Consider the following 16,702-nt stretch of genomic DNA (forward strand, 5'->3'; position numbering starts at 1 on the left):
ACAACTTGAGTCCATCTTGTTAGGACTCAAGTTGTTAGCCACAGGAGACAAGTTCAGGTCCCCTGGCATGGGGAAACAGATGCCATTGGCAGCCCCTCCTAACATGGAGCACACCAATCGAGGTGGTGCAGTGATTAGCATACCGGACTCGCATTCAGGAGGACAACAGTTCAAACCTGTATCCGGCCATCCTGATTTAGGCTTTCCATGATTTCCCTAAATCACTTCAGGCAAATGCCAGGATGTTTCCTTTGAAAGGGCATGGCTGACCTCCTTCCCCATCCATACCTAATCTGATGGGACTGATGACCTCTCTCTTAGGTCCCCTCCCAAAAATCAACCAACCAGCCAGCCAAGCAACCATGGAGCACAAATGTTATGTGGTATGTTTCAGCAGCTCTTCCACTTTTTCTGCTATCAGGAACTCCAATTCCTCTAATTCCAAATTACTTCTCCAAATTTAATATTATTTACAATAAATATTTTATTTTGACAACTTCCATAAACAACTGTTCTGTAATTATTCACATTCAAAAAATGTTTTCATTACAAAACATACATCTGGACAGAGGCGGTTGGATAATGAATGTCCAATTACACAATGCAACAAACAACAATTCAAATCATATAAACCATATGTTATATAATTCATCCAAACAAATGCAGCTCCACTGACATCGCATTCCATATTTTTCATGGCTCAGGTACTTCACGATTTCAGCAGAGGAACTGATTTCCATGCCCTGTAAAAATAAAAATACATAAAAATGACATTCAGCACACTGTGAAACATTAAACATAATAATCAACCACAAAAAAATGTTTGAGTCAATGTGTGACAAAGTGCAACACGAAACTTCAAATAAGTGCGCGTGTCGCAATAAGACACCACCACCACCACCACCACCACCACCACTACTACTATTGTTGTTGTTGTTGTTGTTCTTGGTGGTGGTGGTGGTGATAGTTTTCAATTTGAAGATTTGTTTGACGCAGCGCTCCATAACTACTGCAATCTACAGCCATTTCAACCTGCTTGCTGTTGTCAAGCTTTGGTCTCTCACAAAATTTTTCTCCCACAAACTTGCTTTCGTTACCAAACTGACCTTTTCTTGACGTTTCGGGATGTGTTCGAGCAACTAATCCATTTTTTTTTTACTCAAATTGTGCCACAAATTTATTCTCTCCCAAATTCGTTTCAGTGCGTTTTCATTAGCTGTGGGATCTTCCACTCTGATCACCATCGTTTTCGTTCTTCTACAGCACCACATATCTGAAGCATCTATCCTCTTCTTGTCTAACCTGTTTAATGCATAAGTTTCACTCCACAAAAGGCTACACTGCACATCAAAATCTTCAGAAAGGATTTCCTAAATTTTAAATTTATGTTCAATTATAACGAATTTCTCTCATTCAGGAAAGCTTTCCTTGCTGTTGCCAGTCTGCCTTTTACATCATTCCTATTTAGGCTATTTCTCTTATTTTGTTGTTCAAACAATAAAACCAATACTACTATTAGATTCATTTCCTAATCTCATTCTCTCAACATCTCCTGATTTCATTACCTTTTTATTTTTACTTTTTTTATGTTCATCCTATAACTTCTTTTCAAAACACTATTCAATCCAATCCGTTCAACTGATTTTCTATGTCCTATACCGACTGACACACTTCAATATAATCACAAACTGAAAAGTTTTTATTTTCTCTCCCTTACCTTTAATTCTCTTTCCAAGTTTCTCCTTATTTCCTTTACTGCTTGCTCGATATACAGACAATAAAATCAGGGACAGGCTACAACCCTGTCTCAGTCACTTCTCAGTTACTGCTTCCCTTCCTTGTCCTACGACTGTTATAACTGCCGTCTTGTGTTGTAAATAACGTGTCTCTTGTCCTCCTCCTACTCTCCTCCTCCTCCCCCCCCCCCCCCCCCCCGCACTTTATCCCAGATACCTTTAGAATTTCGAAGAGTGCATTACACACAACACTGTCAAAAGATTTAGAGATATCAATGCTATAGATGTAGGTTTGCTTTTCTCCAACCCACCTTCCTACAGTTCTCAGTAACCCAAACTGATCTTCCCCAAAGTTGACTTCTACTGGTCTTTCCATTCTTCTGTTAAATCTGTGGCAGTATTTTGCAGCCATGACAACCTGATGCTTGAGTAATAATGATACCTGCCAGTGACTGTCTTCCTTAGAATTGGAATTATCACACTGTTCTTGAAGTGTGATAAGTTAGCTTGGGATACCTTTGTTCAAGTGTCAACAAGCATTCTAGGAAATAAGAGGGCAGAAAACTATAAGGCTCTTGTGGGCAATCTTCTGCACTGCTACAGTAGATTGGGATGCAACCTGTCTTTAAAGTTACATTTCCTAAAGACCCACTTGGGACTTCTTTCCTGACAACTATGGTACTGTAACCAATGAGCATGGAGAACGCTCTGACCAGCAAATTTCAGACATGGAAATGAGACGCCAGTGAAAGTAGAGTGCATCAACTTTAGCCAATTACTGCTTATCAGGGAATCACTGGCAAAAAACTACAAATGCCATGCACAGTGACCTTCCTCTGAGGGATAATACTAAGGTAAATACATGCATAAACTTATACAGGCAATAACAAAGTTGCCAGAGCTTCAAAACGAGAGCTAATCTTGCACTTTCATTGACATTTTCATTATCATCACCCATGAAAGCATAAAAATAGCCATTTTCAAGCCAGTTGCAGAAAAAAGTAAAATTTTGTTGGCTATGTAATTAGGGATCTGAAAATCTGAAAATTTGAAAAAATTCACTTTTTTTAATGATCAGATGTACAAACTTTGTGTGACTGGACAGGTCAGTGTTATGCAATGCTGAATCAGCACAGATCAGACATACGAAATGGAAACCAAGTGTATCTACACCTTACTGGCATTACTGAATGGAATGTCAGCATGTGAATGCATTCAAATGGGACAGAATGATTGGTCTCCAGGAGGTGGGTCTGTCATTCCATGACACTGTGGCTCAAAGGGTATGCTGCTTCTACAGTGAGGCACATGTGGAACCAGTGGAGAGAAGAGGGCCATACATAGCTCCAGCACAGTCTGTAATGCTGAATGTTTGTGTGTCATGTCCCTAATCAGTGGAATAAATTTCGCTGATCACATCTCTCGATCTGGATGTTTCACTTTCTCCGAACTGTAGTTAAATAGTGTTTATTAGATAATTTCACATTTTGAGGCTGAATTTGTGTTTATTGCAAGATGTGAATTTTTCAGGTACCTACTAACAATATTTTTACTCAGCTTAAGGTTGAAAAAAATTTGTAATGATGGTGTGACAGAAGTTATGAGATATTCACGAGAAAGAAGAAGAACCCTCTATGCCCCAGAGAACGACTTGCAAATGCACAGACATATCAGTAGTTCTGACAAATCCAGTGAAGGTGGAATCTTGGGATTATACCCCTGAATAACATGACAAAAAGAGTTTTTAGACAGCATGATAGTGAGTGCCAGACAGATGGGACATTTCATTATCTACTCAAGCAACACTTCTTGAGCCACATAATCACTTGTACAGCACGATCATGACAATGAAGTTAGTGCCACAACTCATCAAGAATCCATTGGTTGGCAACATCAGTAATGAATGGTGACAATTAGCAAAAATATCCCAAGCAAGTGATGCTAGCTTAGTGTGACAATTAAGCTATCAACTTACCTATGACAGAAAAGAGAGGCATATATTAGCTTGCATGACTGGGAATCATTGACTTTCAATGCGTTGATTCCATTTTATTCCTATCTCAAAGTGCTAAAGATTCATAAAAGCATCCATCAACGAATAGTGTAAGATGAACAACACACACAATTGTCATCCATATTTCTAGATTTCTGGAAACATTTTACACAGTGCTCCAGTACAGGCTGTTAAAGAACGTACGAGCATATTGAGTAAGTTCACAGATATGCAAGTGGATCTGAGATTTCTTAAGTAACAGAAACCAGTATGTTGCCCTTAATGGCAAGTGTTCACCAGAGACACGGGTATGGTCAGGAGTATCCCACTGAAGTGTGATTGGACCGCTATTATTCTCTACATGCATAAATGATTTGTTGGACAGGGTGGGCAGCAGTCTGCTACCTGTTTGCTGATGATTCTGTGGTGTACAGTAAGGTGTCCACGATGAGTGACTGTAGAAAGATACAAGATGATCTAAACAAAATTTGTAATTGATGATGATTGTTCTAAATGTGAAAAAACGTAAGTTAATGTGGATGGGTAGGAAGAACAAACCTGTAATGTTCAGATACAGTAATAGTAGTGTCCTGCCTGACACAGTCAAGTTGTTTAAATATATGGATGTAACATTGCAAAGCAATACGAAATGGAACAAGCATGTGAGAAATGTGGTATGGAATGCGAATGGTCGACTTTGATTCATTGGGAGAATTTTGCAAAAGTGTTGTTCACATGTAAAGGAGACCGCATGTAGGACACTGGCGTGACCTATTCTTGGGTACTGCTTAAGAGTTTGGGATCCATAACAGGTCAGAAAGGAGGAAGACATCTAAATAATTCAGAGGCGGACTGCTAGATTTGTTACTGCAAGGTTCAAACAAAACATGCCACAGAGATGCTTCAGGGACTCAAATTGGAACCCCTGGAGGGAAGGTGGTGATCTTTTCCAGGGATACTATTGAGAAAATTTAGAGAACCAGCATTTGAAGCTGACTGCCGAACAATTCTACTGCGAGTAACATACACTGCGCTTAAGGACCAAGAAAATAAGATATGAAGAATTAGGGCTCATACTGAGGTATACAGACAGTCATTTTTTCCTCATTCTATATGTGAGTGGAACAGGGAAGGGAATGACTAGTAGTGGTACATGGTACCCTCCGCTATGCACCATGTGGTGGCTTGTGGAGTATCTACGTAGATGTAGATATACAAATGACAACTAGAAAAACAGACAAGTTACAGTATCACTTGCTTTGAGCTGATAGAATTTGTTATGGAACATGTACATGGGTTAACAAAAGAAGACATTTTCCGTGTTTGAAAGACTGGAAGTGCATTAAAAGTGTATAGCTCTACGAAATTAAAATAGCTGTGTTTTAACAATTTAACTTCCAAACAATTATTTTCATCTGCCCACAGCTGATTTGTCAGACATACTATAACAGCTTGCCACATGAACACAACACAAAATCATCATTAATACACCTTTCTGCATAATTAATACTTCATGTCCAATATTACCACTGAGAAAATAATACTCCACAGAACATTAATGAGAGCATGTTGTCATAAATCAGTTACTGTAAGTAAAAGCTGCTAAGCTTTAAGAAATGCAGCAGTTAAGTGATTTTCAATTCATGTTCTTTTCATATTATTTCCCTCCTGTTTTGTAGTTATTGGTGGAGCTGTATTCTACATAGTACAGAACTAAATGTACTGTACTATGTTTTATGGGACAGATGAGCTCTTTGTTAGGAACCACTCAAGTTTTATGAGAACATCACTCTACAATATCTCTATTTTATCTCCTCACACTTACACTGATTAACAACATACAGACTAGGCAAGCAACAAAAGACAGTATACAAGTGTAATGGCATTTTGATAAATTCATGTACCAGAGAATGAAAAAAAGTGGGGGGCCTCCAGTCACAAATACTTACTTCAGACTGTCATTGTGCGTTTTGTACTCTAATATTGTGGTTGGAGGAAGATTCAACACCCTTTTTAAAGTATCTCTTATCCGACCTGTTGTAACTGCATCCGAAGCTGTTTTATTCCAAATGGAGATAATATCTTCCTGTAACATGAATAGAAAATTAGAACGATCAGGTAAATTTATATCACAGACAGTATAAGAATTTAAGTTGCTCAGACATTTAGGAATTTCACGTAAACAAATCTGCAAAACAGCGTTAATTGTAAAAAGTGTACAGACCTTAAAGTTAAATGAAAAAATTATTACTATGACAAACTAATATAGCAGCTTTTGTAAAACAGCAGTCTACTGCTATTACACACTACAGTGTTTATATTTCAGGAAACTACTTTTGTTATATTATTGTTTACACAGTAATTTACGAGTGGTATCTGATTGGAATTAATACAGTTAGTGGAAACACATTAACAGAACTGTTACACAAACAAAGGAAGTGCATAGTTGTACCACAGCAATGCAAAAGACACTTTAATATGCAACTCATAGATCCTGAACTCACAACTATTTCGTAACCAACGGTTGCTTCATCAGGAAAGAGGGAAGGAGAGGGAAAGACGAAAGGATGTGGGTTTTAAGGGAGAGGGTAAGGAGTCATTCCAATCCCGTGAGCGGAAAGACTTACCTTAGTGGGAAAAAAGGAACACGAACACACACACACACACACACACACACACACACACACACACATCCGCGAGTGTATAACTGTCCTTTTTTCCAGGTAAGTCTTTCCGCTCCCGGGATTGGAATGACTCCTTACCCTCTCCTTTAAAACTCACATCCTTTCGTCTTTCCCTCTCCTTCCCTCTTTCCTGATGAAGCAACCGTTCGTTGCGAAAGCTTGAATTTTGTGTGTATGTTTGTGTATCTATCAACATGCCAGTGCTTTCGTTTGGTAAGTCACATCATCTTTGTTTTTAGATATATTTTTCCCACGTGGAATGTTTCCTTCTATTATATATAATAGAGGGAAACATCCCATGTGGGAAAAATACATATAAAAACAAAGATGATGTAACTTACCAAACGAAAGCGTTGGTGTGTTGATAGACACAATAAAAAACACACAAACACACACAAATTTCAAGCTTTCGCAACCGAAGGTTGCTTCATCAAGAAAGAAGGAAGGAAGGGGAGGGGAGGGAAACACGAAAGGATGTGGGTTTTAAGGCAGAGGGTAAGGAGTCATGCCAATCCTGGGAGCTGAAAGACTTATCTTAGGGGGGAAAAAGGTCAGGCGCGCGCACACACACACACACACACACACACACACACACACACAGGCAGACATATGTAAATGCAAAGAGGTTGGGCAGAGATGTCAGTTGAGGCAGAAGTACAGAGGCAAAGATGTTGAATGACAGGTAAGGTACGAGCAGCAGCAACTTGAAATTAGTGGAGGTTGAGGCCTGGTGGGTAACGGGAAGAGAGAATAAATTGAAGGGCAAGTTCCCATCACCGGAGTTCTGATAGGTTGGTGTCAGTGGGAAGTATTCAGATAACCTGGACGGTGTAACACTGTGCCAAGATGTGCTGGCCGTAAATCACTTGGGTGCTTTCACACGTGGCTCTGCCTTTGATCATGTGAAAGCACCCACGTGATTTACCAACTGACCTGCCTACACTGTGAAGCTTTCTATGTGGGAATGACCGACAAGAAACTGTCCATTCGCATGAATGGACACAGGCAGACAGTGTTTGTTGGTAATGAGGATCACCCTGTGGCTAAACATGCCTTGGTGCACAGCCAGCACATCTTGGCACAGTGTTACATTGTCCAGGTTATCTGGATACTTCCCACTAACACCAACCTGTCAGAACTCCGGAGATGGGAACTTGCCCTTCAGTTAATCCTCTCTTCCCGTTACCCTCCAGGCCTCAACCTCCGCTAATTTCAAGTTGCCGCCGCTTCAACAACATCTTTGCCTCTGTACTTCCGCCTTGACTGACATCTCTGCCCAAACTCTTTGTCTTTGCAAATGTCTGCTTGTGTCTGTATATGTGCGGATGGATCTCTCTCTCTCTCTCTCTCTCTCTCTCTCTCTCTCTCTCTCTCTCTCTCCCTCCCTCTGTGTGTGTGAGTGTGTGTGTGTGTGTGTGTGTGTGTGTGTGTGTGTGTGTATCAACATGCCAACACTTTCATTTGGTAAGTTACATCATCTTTGTTTTTTGTTATGTGGACATGTGTCCGGAAACGCTTACTTTCCATGTTAGAGCTCATTTTATTACTTCTCTTCAAATCACATTAATCATGGAATAGAAACACACAGCAACAGAATGTACCAGGATGACTTCAAACACTGTTACAGGAAATGTTCAAAATGTCCTCTGTTAGCGAGGATACATGCATCCACCCTCCGTCGCATGGAATCCCTGACACGCTGATGCAGCCCTGGAGAATGGCGTATTGTAGCACAGCCGTCCACAATATGAGCACGAAGAGTCTCTACATTTGGTACCGGGGTTGCGTAGACAAGAGCTTTCAAATGCCCCCATAAATGAAAGTCAAGAGGGTTGAGGTCAGGAGAGCATGGAGGCCATGGAATTGGTCCACCTCTACCAATCCATCGGTCACCGAATCTGTTGTTGAGAAGCGTATAAACAATTCGACTGAAATTTGCAGGAGCTCCATCGTGCATGAACCACATGTTGCGTCGTACTTGTAAAGGCACGTATTCTAGCAGCACAGTGGAGTATCCCGTATGAAATCATGATAACACGCTCCATTGAGCGTAGGTGGAAGAACATGGGGCCCAATCAAGACATCACCAACAATGCCTGCCCAAACGTTCCCAGAAAATCTGTTGTTGACGTGATTGCACAATTGCGTGCGGATTCTCGTCAGCCCACACATGTTGATTGTGAAAATTTACAATTTGATCAGGTTGGAATGAAGCCTCAACCATAAAGAGAACATTTGCACTGAAATGAGGATTGACACATTGTTGGATGAACCATTCGCGTAAGTGTACCCGTGGAGGCCAACCAGTTGCTGATAGTGCCTGCACTCACTGTACATGGTACGGAAACAACTGGTTCTCCCGTAGCACTCTCCATACAGTAACATGGTCAACGTTACCTTGTACAGCAGCAACTTCTCTCACACTGACATTAGGGTTATCATTAACTGCACGAAGAATTGCCTCGTCCATTGCAGGTGTCCTCGTCATTATAGGTCTTCCCCAGTTGCGAGTCATAGGCTGGAAGGTTCCGTGCTCCCTAAGACGCCGATCAATTGCTTCGAACATCTTCCTGTCGGGACACCTTCGTTCTGGAAAACTGTCTCGATACAAACGTACCGCGCCACGGCTATTGCCCCGTGCTAATCCATACATCAAATGGGCATCTGCCAACTCTGCATTTGTAAACATTGCACTGACAGCAAAACCACGTTCGTGATGAACACTAACCTGTTGATGGTACGTACTGATGTGCTTGATGCTAGTACTGTAGAGCAATGAGTCTCATGTCAACATAAGCACCGAAGTCAACATTACCTTCCTTCAATTTGAATCGAGGAAGTACAGTACATACTGACGAAACTAAAATGAGCTCTAACATGGAAATTAAGCGTTTCCAGACATGTCCACATAACATCTTTTCTTTATTTGTGTGTGAGGAATGTTTCCTGAAAGTTTGAGAGAGAGAGAGAGAGAGAGAGAGAGAGACTCCTGCCACACTGAGATAAGGGCCATACATTCTGGCTTGGATTTGGATAAGGCTACTGCTAGCTGTTTCTTACTTGGTCAGGATATCACTACTCCTAGAAATTTAAACTGATTTTCAGAGGTCAACTGTCTGGCTTCAGAATCTCTGGCCTAGTCTGCATCACAGCAATCTAACATGTGGCAGTCATCTGCTTTAGAAAATGAAAGCTTCATATTCCTTGTACCTTTTAGATGTATAGAAGTTATTTTGACTGCTTGCTACTGCAGTCCCTGCAATCTTTATAAGATTTCGAAGTGGTGCAAAGATGGCCAACCTGCTTTAAATGTGCAGAATTGGGCAACTTGCTTTAAATGTTGAAAAATGTCATGCTGTTCATTCTCATTATGCACCCATACCACTGGAGCCTGAACTACTTAATGACACTGGTAATACGAGCCTCAATACCAGCTGCTTTTCTGTTCACCTCATTCCTGATTTTGTCCTTTCTAGTTGTTTGGTTCAAAGTTGTAATGAATCTCATTCTTGTTGCCTGAGTTCTGCTGAGGTCTTTGTTTACTAGGGTACTTGTTTCTACACCATATGTTAGGATTGGTAGGAAACCAGTGTTGTACATGGTCACTTTTGCTTTTTGTGGCATTTAAAAAATGTAAAATTCTGAATTTCACAAAGTGCAAAAATGTAGAATCTTATTACAACAATATCGACAGGTCACAATTGTAATCCGTCAACTACTTAAAATACCTCTGTGTTACAATTTGTTTGGACATGAAATTGAATGATCATATAGGTTCATTTGTGGATGAAGCATGTGGCAGAACAATGGGAAAAACTGTCTAAAAAGGAGATTATACAGCTGTGTGCCCAACCTAGAATGTTGCTCTAGTGTGTGGGACTCTCACCAAATAGGTCTAATAGGGGAAGCTGAATATATAGAAAGAAGGGCAGCACAAATAGTAACTGATCTGTTTGATCCATGAGATGGTATCACAGAAATACTGAAAAACTTGAAGTGGCAGACGTCTGAAGACAGATGCCGAGTATCTCACACACGCCTACAAATTACAAAATTTCAAGCATCAACACTGAGTGAAGAATCTAGGAACACACCACAGCCTCCTACATTTTTCTCCATTAGGTAGCACAAAATGTAGGCTGCCTGCAATAGCAGCCCAAACATTGGTATTTTTTTTATTGCATACGATGCAGACAAACACCCACAAAGACTTCAATGAAAATGATTAGACTAATTACCAACATGAACAGAGGCATTTAAGTAGTAATTCTTCCACTCCATTCACAAACAGATTGAGAAGAAATCAATACATGGTACAATGAATGCCGTGCACTTTAATGAGGTTTGCAGAGTATGGAGATGTAGAGTTTCGATTAATGGCTGCTTGAAATTCTAACAGTATCATAAAAAGGCAGGCGCGCGCACACACACACACACACACACACACACACACACACACACACACACACACACACACACACACACACACAAAAAAAAACCCACTGCCTGCCAAGACTAAACTGCCATGAAATTCTATATTTTGTATGTGCACTATGTTTATGACTACACATGTACACACTCTTTCTCACTGTGTGATCATGAGACACTAATCAATGTTCCTCCAACAGATAATTCCCACACAATAACTTAGGTTGTTGTTAGCTTAGGCACGCAGTTAAGTTTAATTAACTACACAAGTAGCAGCACTAGTTTCATTCTGGTTATAATTTAGTTTCTCATGGCATATATTGAAATATCTGATGCTAAGCCTTTGGTAAAGCAGAAATTCACATTACTATCAGCTCCGAACTTATAGAATGGTCCTATTTCCTCCAAAGAAGCACCATTCCCTCACTCTTGAAATTACATTTTTCTTTAGAAATGGGATTTAGAGGTGTTAAAATTTCAGTTATTAAAGAAGATTTTTGTATTATTATTATTAAAATTATTATTAATAATAATAAACTTAATCTCTGCTGCACTCTTATCAGAGGTGACAGTTCCTGCTGAAAAGTGTTTACATTATGTCAGTTTGCCTCATTTATCATTAATGTTACTGTCAGGGCTAAAAAGAATAGTAATTTCAATAAAACTAAAAGTAACACAGTACCTGAAACCTAATGGAAACCACAGCACCACATATTTCTTCTCCAACCATAAACTGCTCTCCCAACATGGCAAGTACTAAGTTCTCCCAACAACGTGAAACAATTCCTTTCCTCAGTCTGACAACCCACTTTCCACCATTTCGATTTGCTTCATCCTGCGGAAGAGTGGTCTCATCGTAATATTTCACAGGATGCCAATAGCAAATAGTTAGTGCCTAACAAAATTATATTCCTCGATAGCAGTTTCTTAGAATAATACAATAATATCTATGCTGCACATAGAAGCAAAAGCCTTATTAAAATTATATGAGGCATATCCAGAACATAAGACTCTTTTGGGAAAAACTCATAAAGTCCTTTTTTCAACCAAAATTTATATTTACAAGAAATAAAATTTCTTAAACTATTTTTCTACATGGTGGCCATAATTGTTCCGACATCTATCATAGCAACAAACAGACTTTTCAATGCCCTCTTCATAGAAAGATGTTACCAGTGGAGGCAGCCACTGCTGAACACCATTTTTTTGCATTGTCATTGCTGTAAAAGTGTCTTCCTTCAAAATCACATTTTGAGATCAAGAACAAGCAGTAATCAGAAGGTGCGTGGTATCATTTTATGAAGAGAGCATAGAAAAGTTTGTTTCCCACTAAGACAAATGTCTTAACAACGGTGGCAACTATGTAGAAAGACAGTTTAAGAAAAGCTCTTTCTTGTAAAAATCGTGGTTTGAAAAGCAATATTTTCTTTCCAGAAATGCCTTGTAAATCAAACATATAATTCATGAAAAAAATTTAAGTAATGAAATGTGGTAGGTTTCAGCAAGGAGTACGCCATTTCACAAAACTGAACACAAAAGAACTTTCGAAAATACTTTCAGTTTTATGTAACCTTCAACATCATTTCAACTATAAGTATAGTTAATAATTTAAGAGTGCAGGTAACAACTTACCAAACAGTAGGAGCATTGAGCCACTAACACACATGCAAGAAATAATGAGAACACCACTAGATTTTTGTATGACTACAACTCCATGCGCCTGTTATTTGATGAGTTGTTAGCTTCACTTCTAAATTACACTGTTCAGTCATCTTAATGTGAATATCACCTATGTTCGGCATCAAAGTGCAATAACCACTCTCAGATGACAGGTGACAGCACCAGCAGTGGAGGGTGTATAAAGCATGTTGAGGGGCATGGAAAACAGTGCACTCATTGTCGTAATGTGGAAATGGAGCAATTTATCTGATGTCCTAAAGAGCATGATCATTGGCTTTCGGGCAAGGGTGGAACCATTTCTAAAATGGTTAAGTTTGTAGCTATTTGTGTGGTACCATGGTTAAAGTATACCACGCATGGCAAAATGGCACTATCCGAAACTGGAGCGAGGCAACTGTAGTTCATTATGAGCCATAGATGACAGGGCTGAACAACAGTTGCGGAAATACGTATCGGCGACTATAAGTGCAACAGTTGAGAAACTGATTGCCCACATGAACTAAGGGGTACCAACAGTGTGGCCTTATTGACAGTATTGCGAACATTGCTGCGCATAAGCCTCAGCAGCAGGTGCCCAATTCAAGCACCCACACTGACTGCTATTCATCAGTGACAAAGGCTGCAGTTTGTACACCAGTATCTCAACTATACATCCACTGAGTGGCAACAGATGGTCTTTTCAGATGAATCATGTTTCATGCTCCATCGCATGGATGGTTGTTGGCATGCACAGCGTGAAATGCCTGGAAGCAAACACCCTGCAACAGCCATAGAAAGGATCCTGGCCAGAGGGCATTCCCTGGGCGACGGAACAATACAAGTATGCTGCTTTCCTTGGGGAATGTGTCCACCACTACAGTTTGTTTTTCCCAGGCACAATGTCATCACCAAGCAGGGCAATGCAATGTCACACACAGCTTGCAGTGTATGTGCATCAATTGAAAAGCACCAGTATGAGTTTACTGTACTTTTCTAGCCCCCAAACTCCCTGGATTTAAACCCCACCAAGTATCTGTGGGACCGCCTTGATCAGGCCGTTTAGGCCATGGATCTTCAACTGAGAAACCGAGCCTAGCTGGCCACAGCAATGGCATCAGCATGGCACCCCATCCCTGTCGGTACCTTCCAGAACCTCATCGAATATCTCCCTGCATGTCTCGCAGGAGTCCGCACTGTAAAAGGTAAATATTCAGGTTTTTGATAGATAGTTACATTAATGTGACTTTACAGTGTATTTACATTCTGCCAGAACTTTCCATGTCTTCTTTGTGATTATACTTACAATTACATTATCCTGAGAATATATGTTTTAACCTAAAATTTGTCTGTATCATAGACACCCAAGAAGATTCACATGAAATATTAAGAGACTATGTTACCCCAAGCTTTGGGATTGACTAGGGGATTTCAAAGGGAAAGGAATTACTAAGCAATAGGATAAAATCAGGAACATAGTTATGAACACTGAGTGACAACATATCTTTCTATATGTTAGAAAAAAAATTGAAATATGATGGCTTTGTGACACACGCAAGTTGGTTTTGCAGTGGTCTCAGGACATTCAATGGTGTGATTATAATTTTTCACCTTGTATTTGAATTTGCACATCAGGTACCTCATCCAGACCTTAACTTAACTTTGCACTCACTATTCCTTTGCCGAAGTAAACCATACTGCAGAATATCCATCGAGTAATGAACTATTACAGAAAGTGGCACAAAACTCAGACAAGGTCATATATAAACATAAATGTTGTTGTCTACAAAGTATCTGCACAAAAAAACTTACTTTTTACTATTTGTCATGCACTTATGATGCAATGAGTAGTAAGTATATGGAATAAAAATTGTTAGCAGAAGATAACCGTCCATACTTCATTCAGGAATATAAAGTCTTGCAAACACTGTATCCTAGAATAAGATAACCTGTTGTAAAACAGGCTACAAACTATAATTCTATGGATGACACTAAATTTCACACCACTCCATTCATAACACATTCTTACAAATGAAGCTTCAAAGCAGATGACAATATTTGCAGACACATGCCACAACATCCAAATCTGATCAACAGATTTGACAGATATGGTCATTAACTCCAGTTGATTTTCTGGCAACCAAATTTACTAGGATATATTCTGACTGATTGATACATATTTATAAACTCCCAAGAACACTGTGAGGAAGTTTTACAATACGTAAATTTGCAGTGCTGTCTAATATATTCAGTAAAGCATCACTGCATGGAGTTTCTTCTGTGAAAGTGGAGTACATTATTGGTCTTTGACATGTGTAGACAAGCAAATAAAATAAAGAAGGTGCAACTATTGGTTACTGGAAAGATTATAAAAGGGACAAAGCAGCAGTAAATAAATTACAGGGTGTCTGGAATATCTGCAGTCGGGGAGAGGGAGAGAGTCTTGACTCTCAATTTCTCCATAAGCAAACAGCTGACGAAAGTGATTATTGTTAATATATGGATCAACTTTTGATTAAAATATAAGTGAGCATTAAGTACTGAGACAAAATTATGTGAAGATAATGACTGGTATGGCGGCTGTGCATTGGCGAGGGAGGTGTAACAATAAAGAGAGATCGTCTCTGGATGAAAGTTACTGTTGTGGAGAAAAATCAACTGACACCTTTAAAAGCTTGCTCATACCATTCTGCTACATGCCAAAATTCCTTCATGAACTTTACTACGAGTTGAGCTTAGGTATCGATACGTGACTGCTATGCACTGGTGCGTTGTGAACTGCACAAATTCACTTCCACTGTGTACTATGCCTTTTTCACATGTCAGATAAAAACATCCTTGATGCTTCAAATAAAAAAAAAACTTAACAGCTGTTTAAGTTTTAATACTGACTGCAGTTCCATGTGGTACATTATGTTCAATGAAAGAGAGAGAATATGAGTAGCAGATTATAAACTTTCCTCTGACATGAATTTTCTGAAGCTATGCACTGATATCAAAACTGAGCAGTAGAAGTATGCACAGCACAAACTCAGAAAAATGGCTAAAACAGGGACCATAATCTGCCGGCTTCCTCGCCAAATGTTTTTCTGGCTAGCACAGATATGGGGTACAAACATATCTTTTATTCCAATCTGATTTCTGGCTGTTTCCACATGGAATGATTGTCAATCCTAAGGATTGGAGATGACATCTTTCACCTTACCTCCTCATTTTTCCGTCTATCTCATCTCCAGAAGAAACCTCTGGTTCCAAAAGGTTGAGGTAATATTACAATCAATGTTTCTGCTGACCTGGTCATCATTCAACATTTGGCGTGTATGGCCAGTTAAGAAACTGAAATAAATAAGAACAAAGTGGATATCTTTTGGCTGTGCAATACTAAATTGAATAGCAAGTGAAAATTCACCAGAGGAATGTGTTACTTAAATATTCCAGAAGAGTGTGATCAAAAGTCCGAAATATTATTTCTAATAGTTGAGTTCGAATTTTATAACAGCCAGACAGAGTAACACAAAAACAGGATGATCATTATCTTGCAGCCATAGAGTAAAAGAATGAGAATACAATGGAATTATATATGCAAACAGGAGGGAATTGGAGGGCACAGACATTATTAATACAACTGCCAGACAAAACAACACAAGGACTTAAAACATTTAATGGAAAAAGAGCTAAAAAGTATAAAGCAAAAATTATATAATAAAGATTTACAAATGGGGAGGTCAGCTACAAAGCAACTTAACAAAGATATCATTTAAAAGTGTGTACATAGGGGGTGGGGGGAGGGAACATATTTATCAAAATAGGCTTATTTTACATGGAAAAAAGTATGTGGCAGCTGCAAAGATATGGACTAATCGAAACATTTACAACATAACAAAAAACAAATTTCAGTGCTTCCTTCAGTCCTTATTTGTAGTAAATGCCACAATTAAAACACCTTTGAGAGTCAGTCAAAGGATCATCAAGTCAATCATTTGCTGATATTCAGAAAAGAATTTTACATTTGTTGCATAAAGGTGGTCACCAAAGAAATGTTTAAGAGTGAAATGTTACAGACATCACAAAGACTTATCCTTAAAATTATGATTGTGGATGTTCTACAATGAGACAAGGAAGATATTAATTCCTAACACATACATCTTATATAATGTTCATGGTTTTTAAAATTTTTGGCCAATGTAAAGCATACCAACCGCTGT

The 16,702-nt window shown here is 39.2% G+C and overlaps 1 protein-coding gene across 2 annotated transcripts in view; it reads right to left on the bottom strand.

Annotated features, from left to right (window-relative positions):
- Positions 1-459: 459 nt before the first annotated feature.
- Positions 460-16,702, bottom strand: part of LOC126485615 (eukaryotic translation initiation factor 4E type 2) — a 45,011-nt gene continuing 28,768 nt past the window's right edge. For both annotated transcript variants that reach the window (XM_050108890.1, XM_050108889.1), the window contains exons 4-6: positions 11,524-11,676; positions 5,679-5,815; positions 460-743 (exon numbers count right to left, since the gene is read on the bottom strand). In XM_050108890.1, the coding sequence (XP_049964847.1) occupies positions 710-743; positions 5,679-5,815; positions 11,524-11,676 (324 nt within the window). In that variant the 3' untranslated portion in view covers positions 460-709. The remainder of the gene's footprint in view (positions 744-5,678; positions 5,816-11,523; positions 11,677-16,702) is intronic.

Source organism: Schistocerca serialis, chromosome 1 (assembly GCF_023864345.2).
Source record: "Schistocerca serialis cubense isolate TAMUIC-IGC-003099 chromosome 1, iqSchSeri2.2, whole genome shotgun sequence".
NCBI lineage: Eukaryota > Metazoa > Arthropoda > Insecta > Orthoptera > Acrididae > Schistocerca > Schistocerca serialis.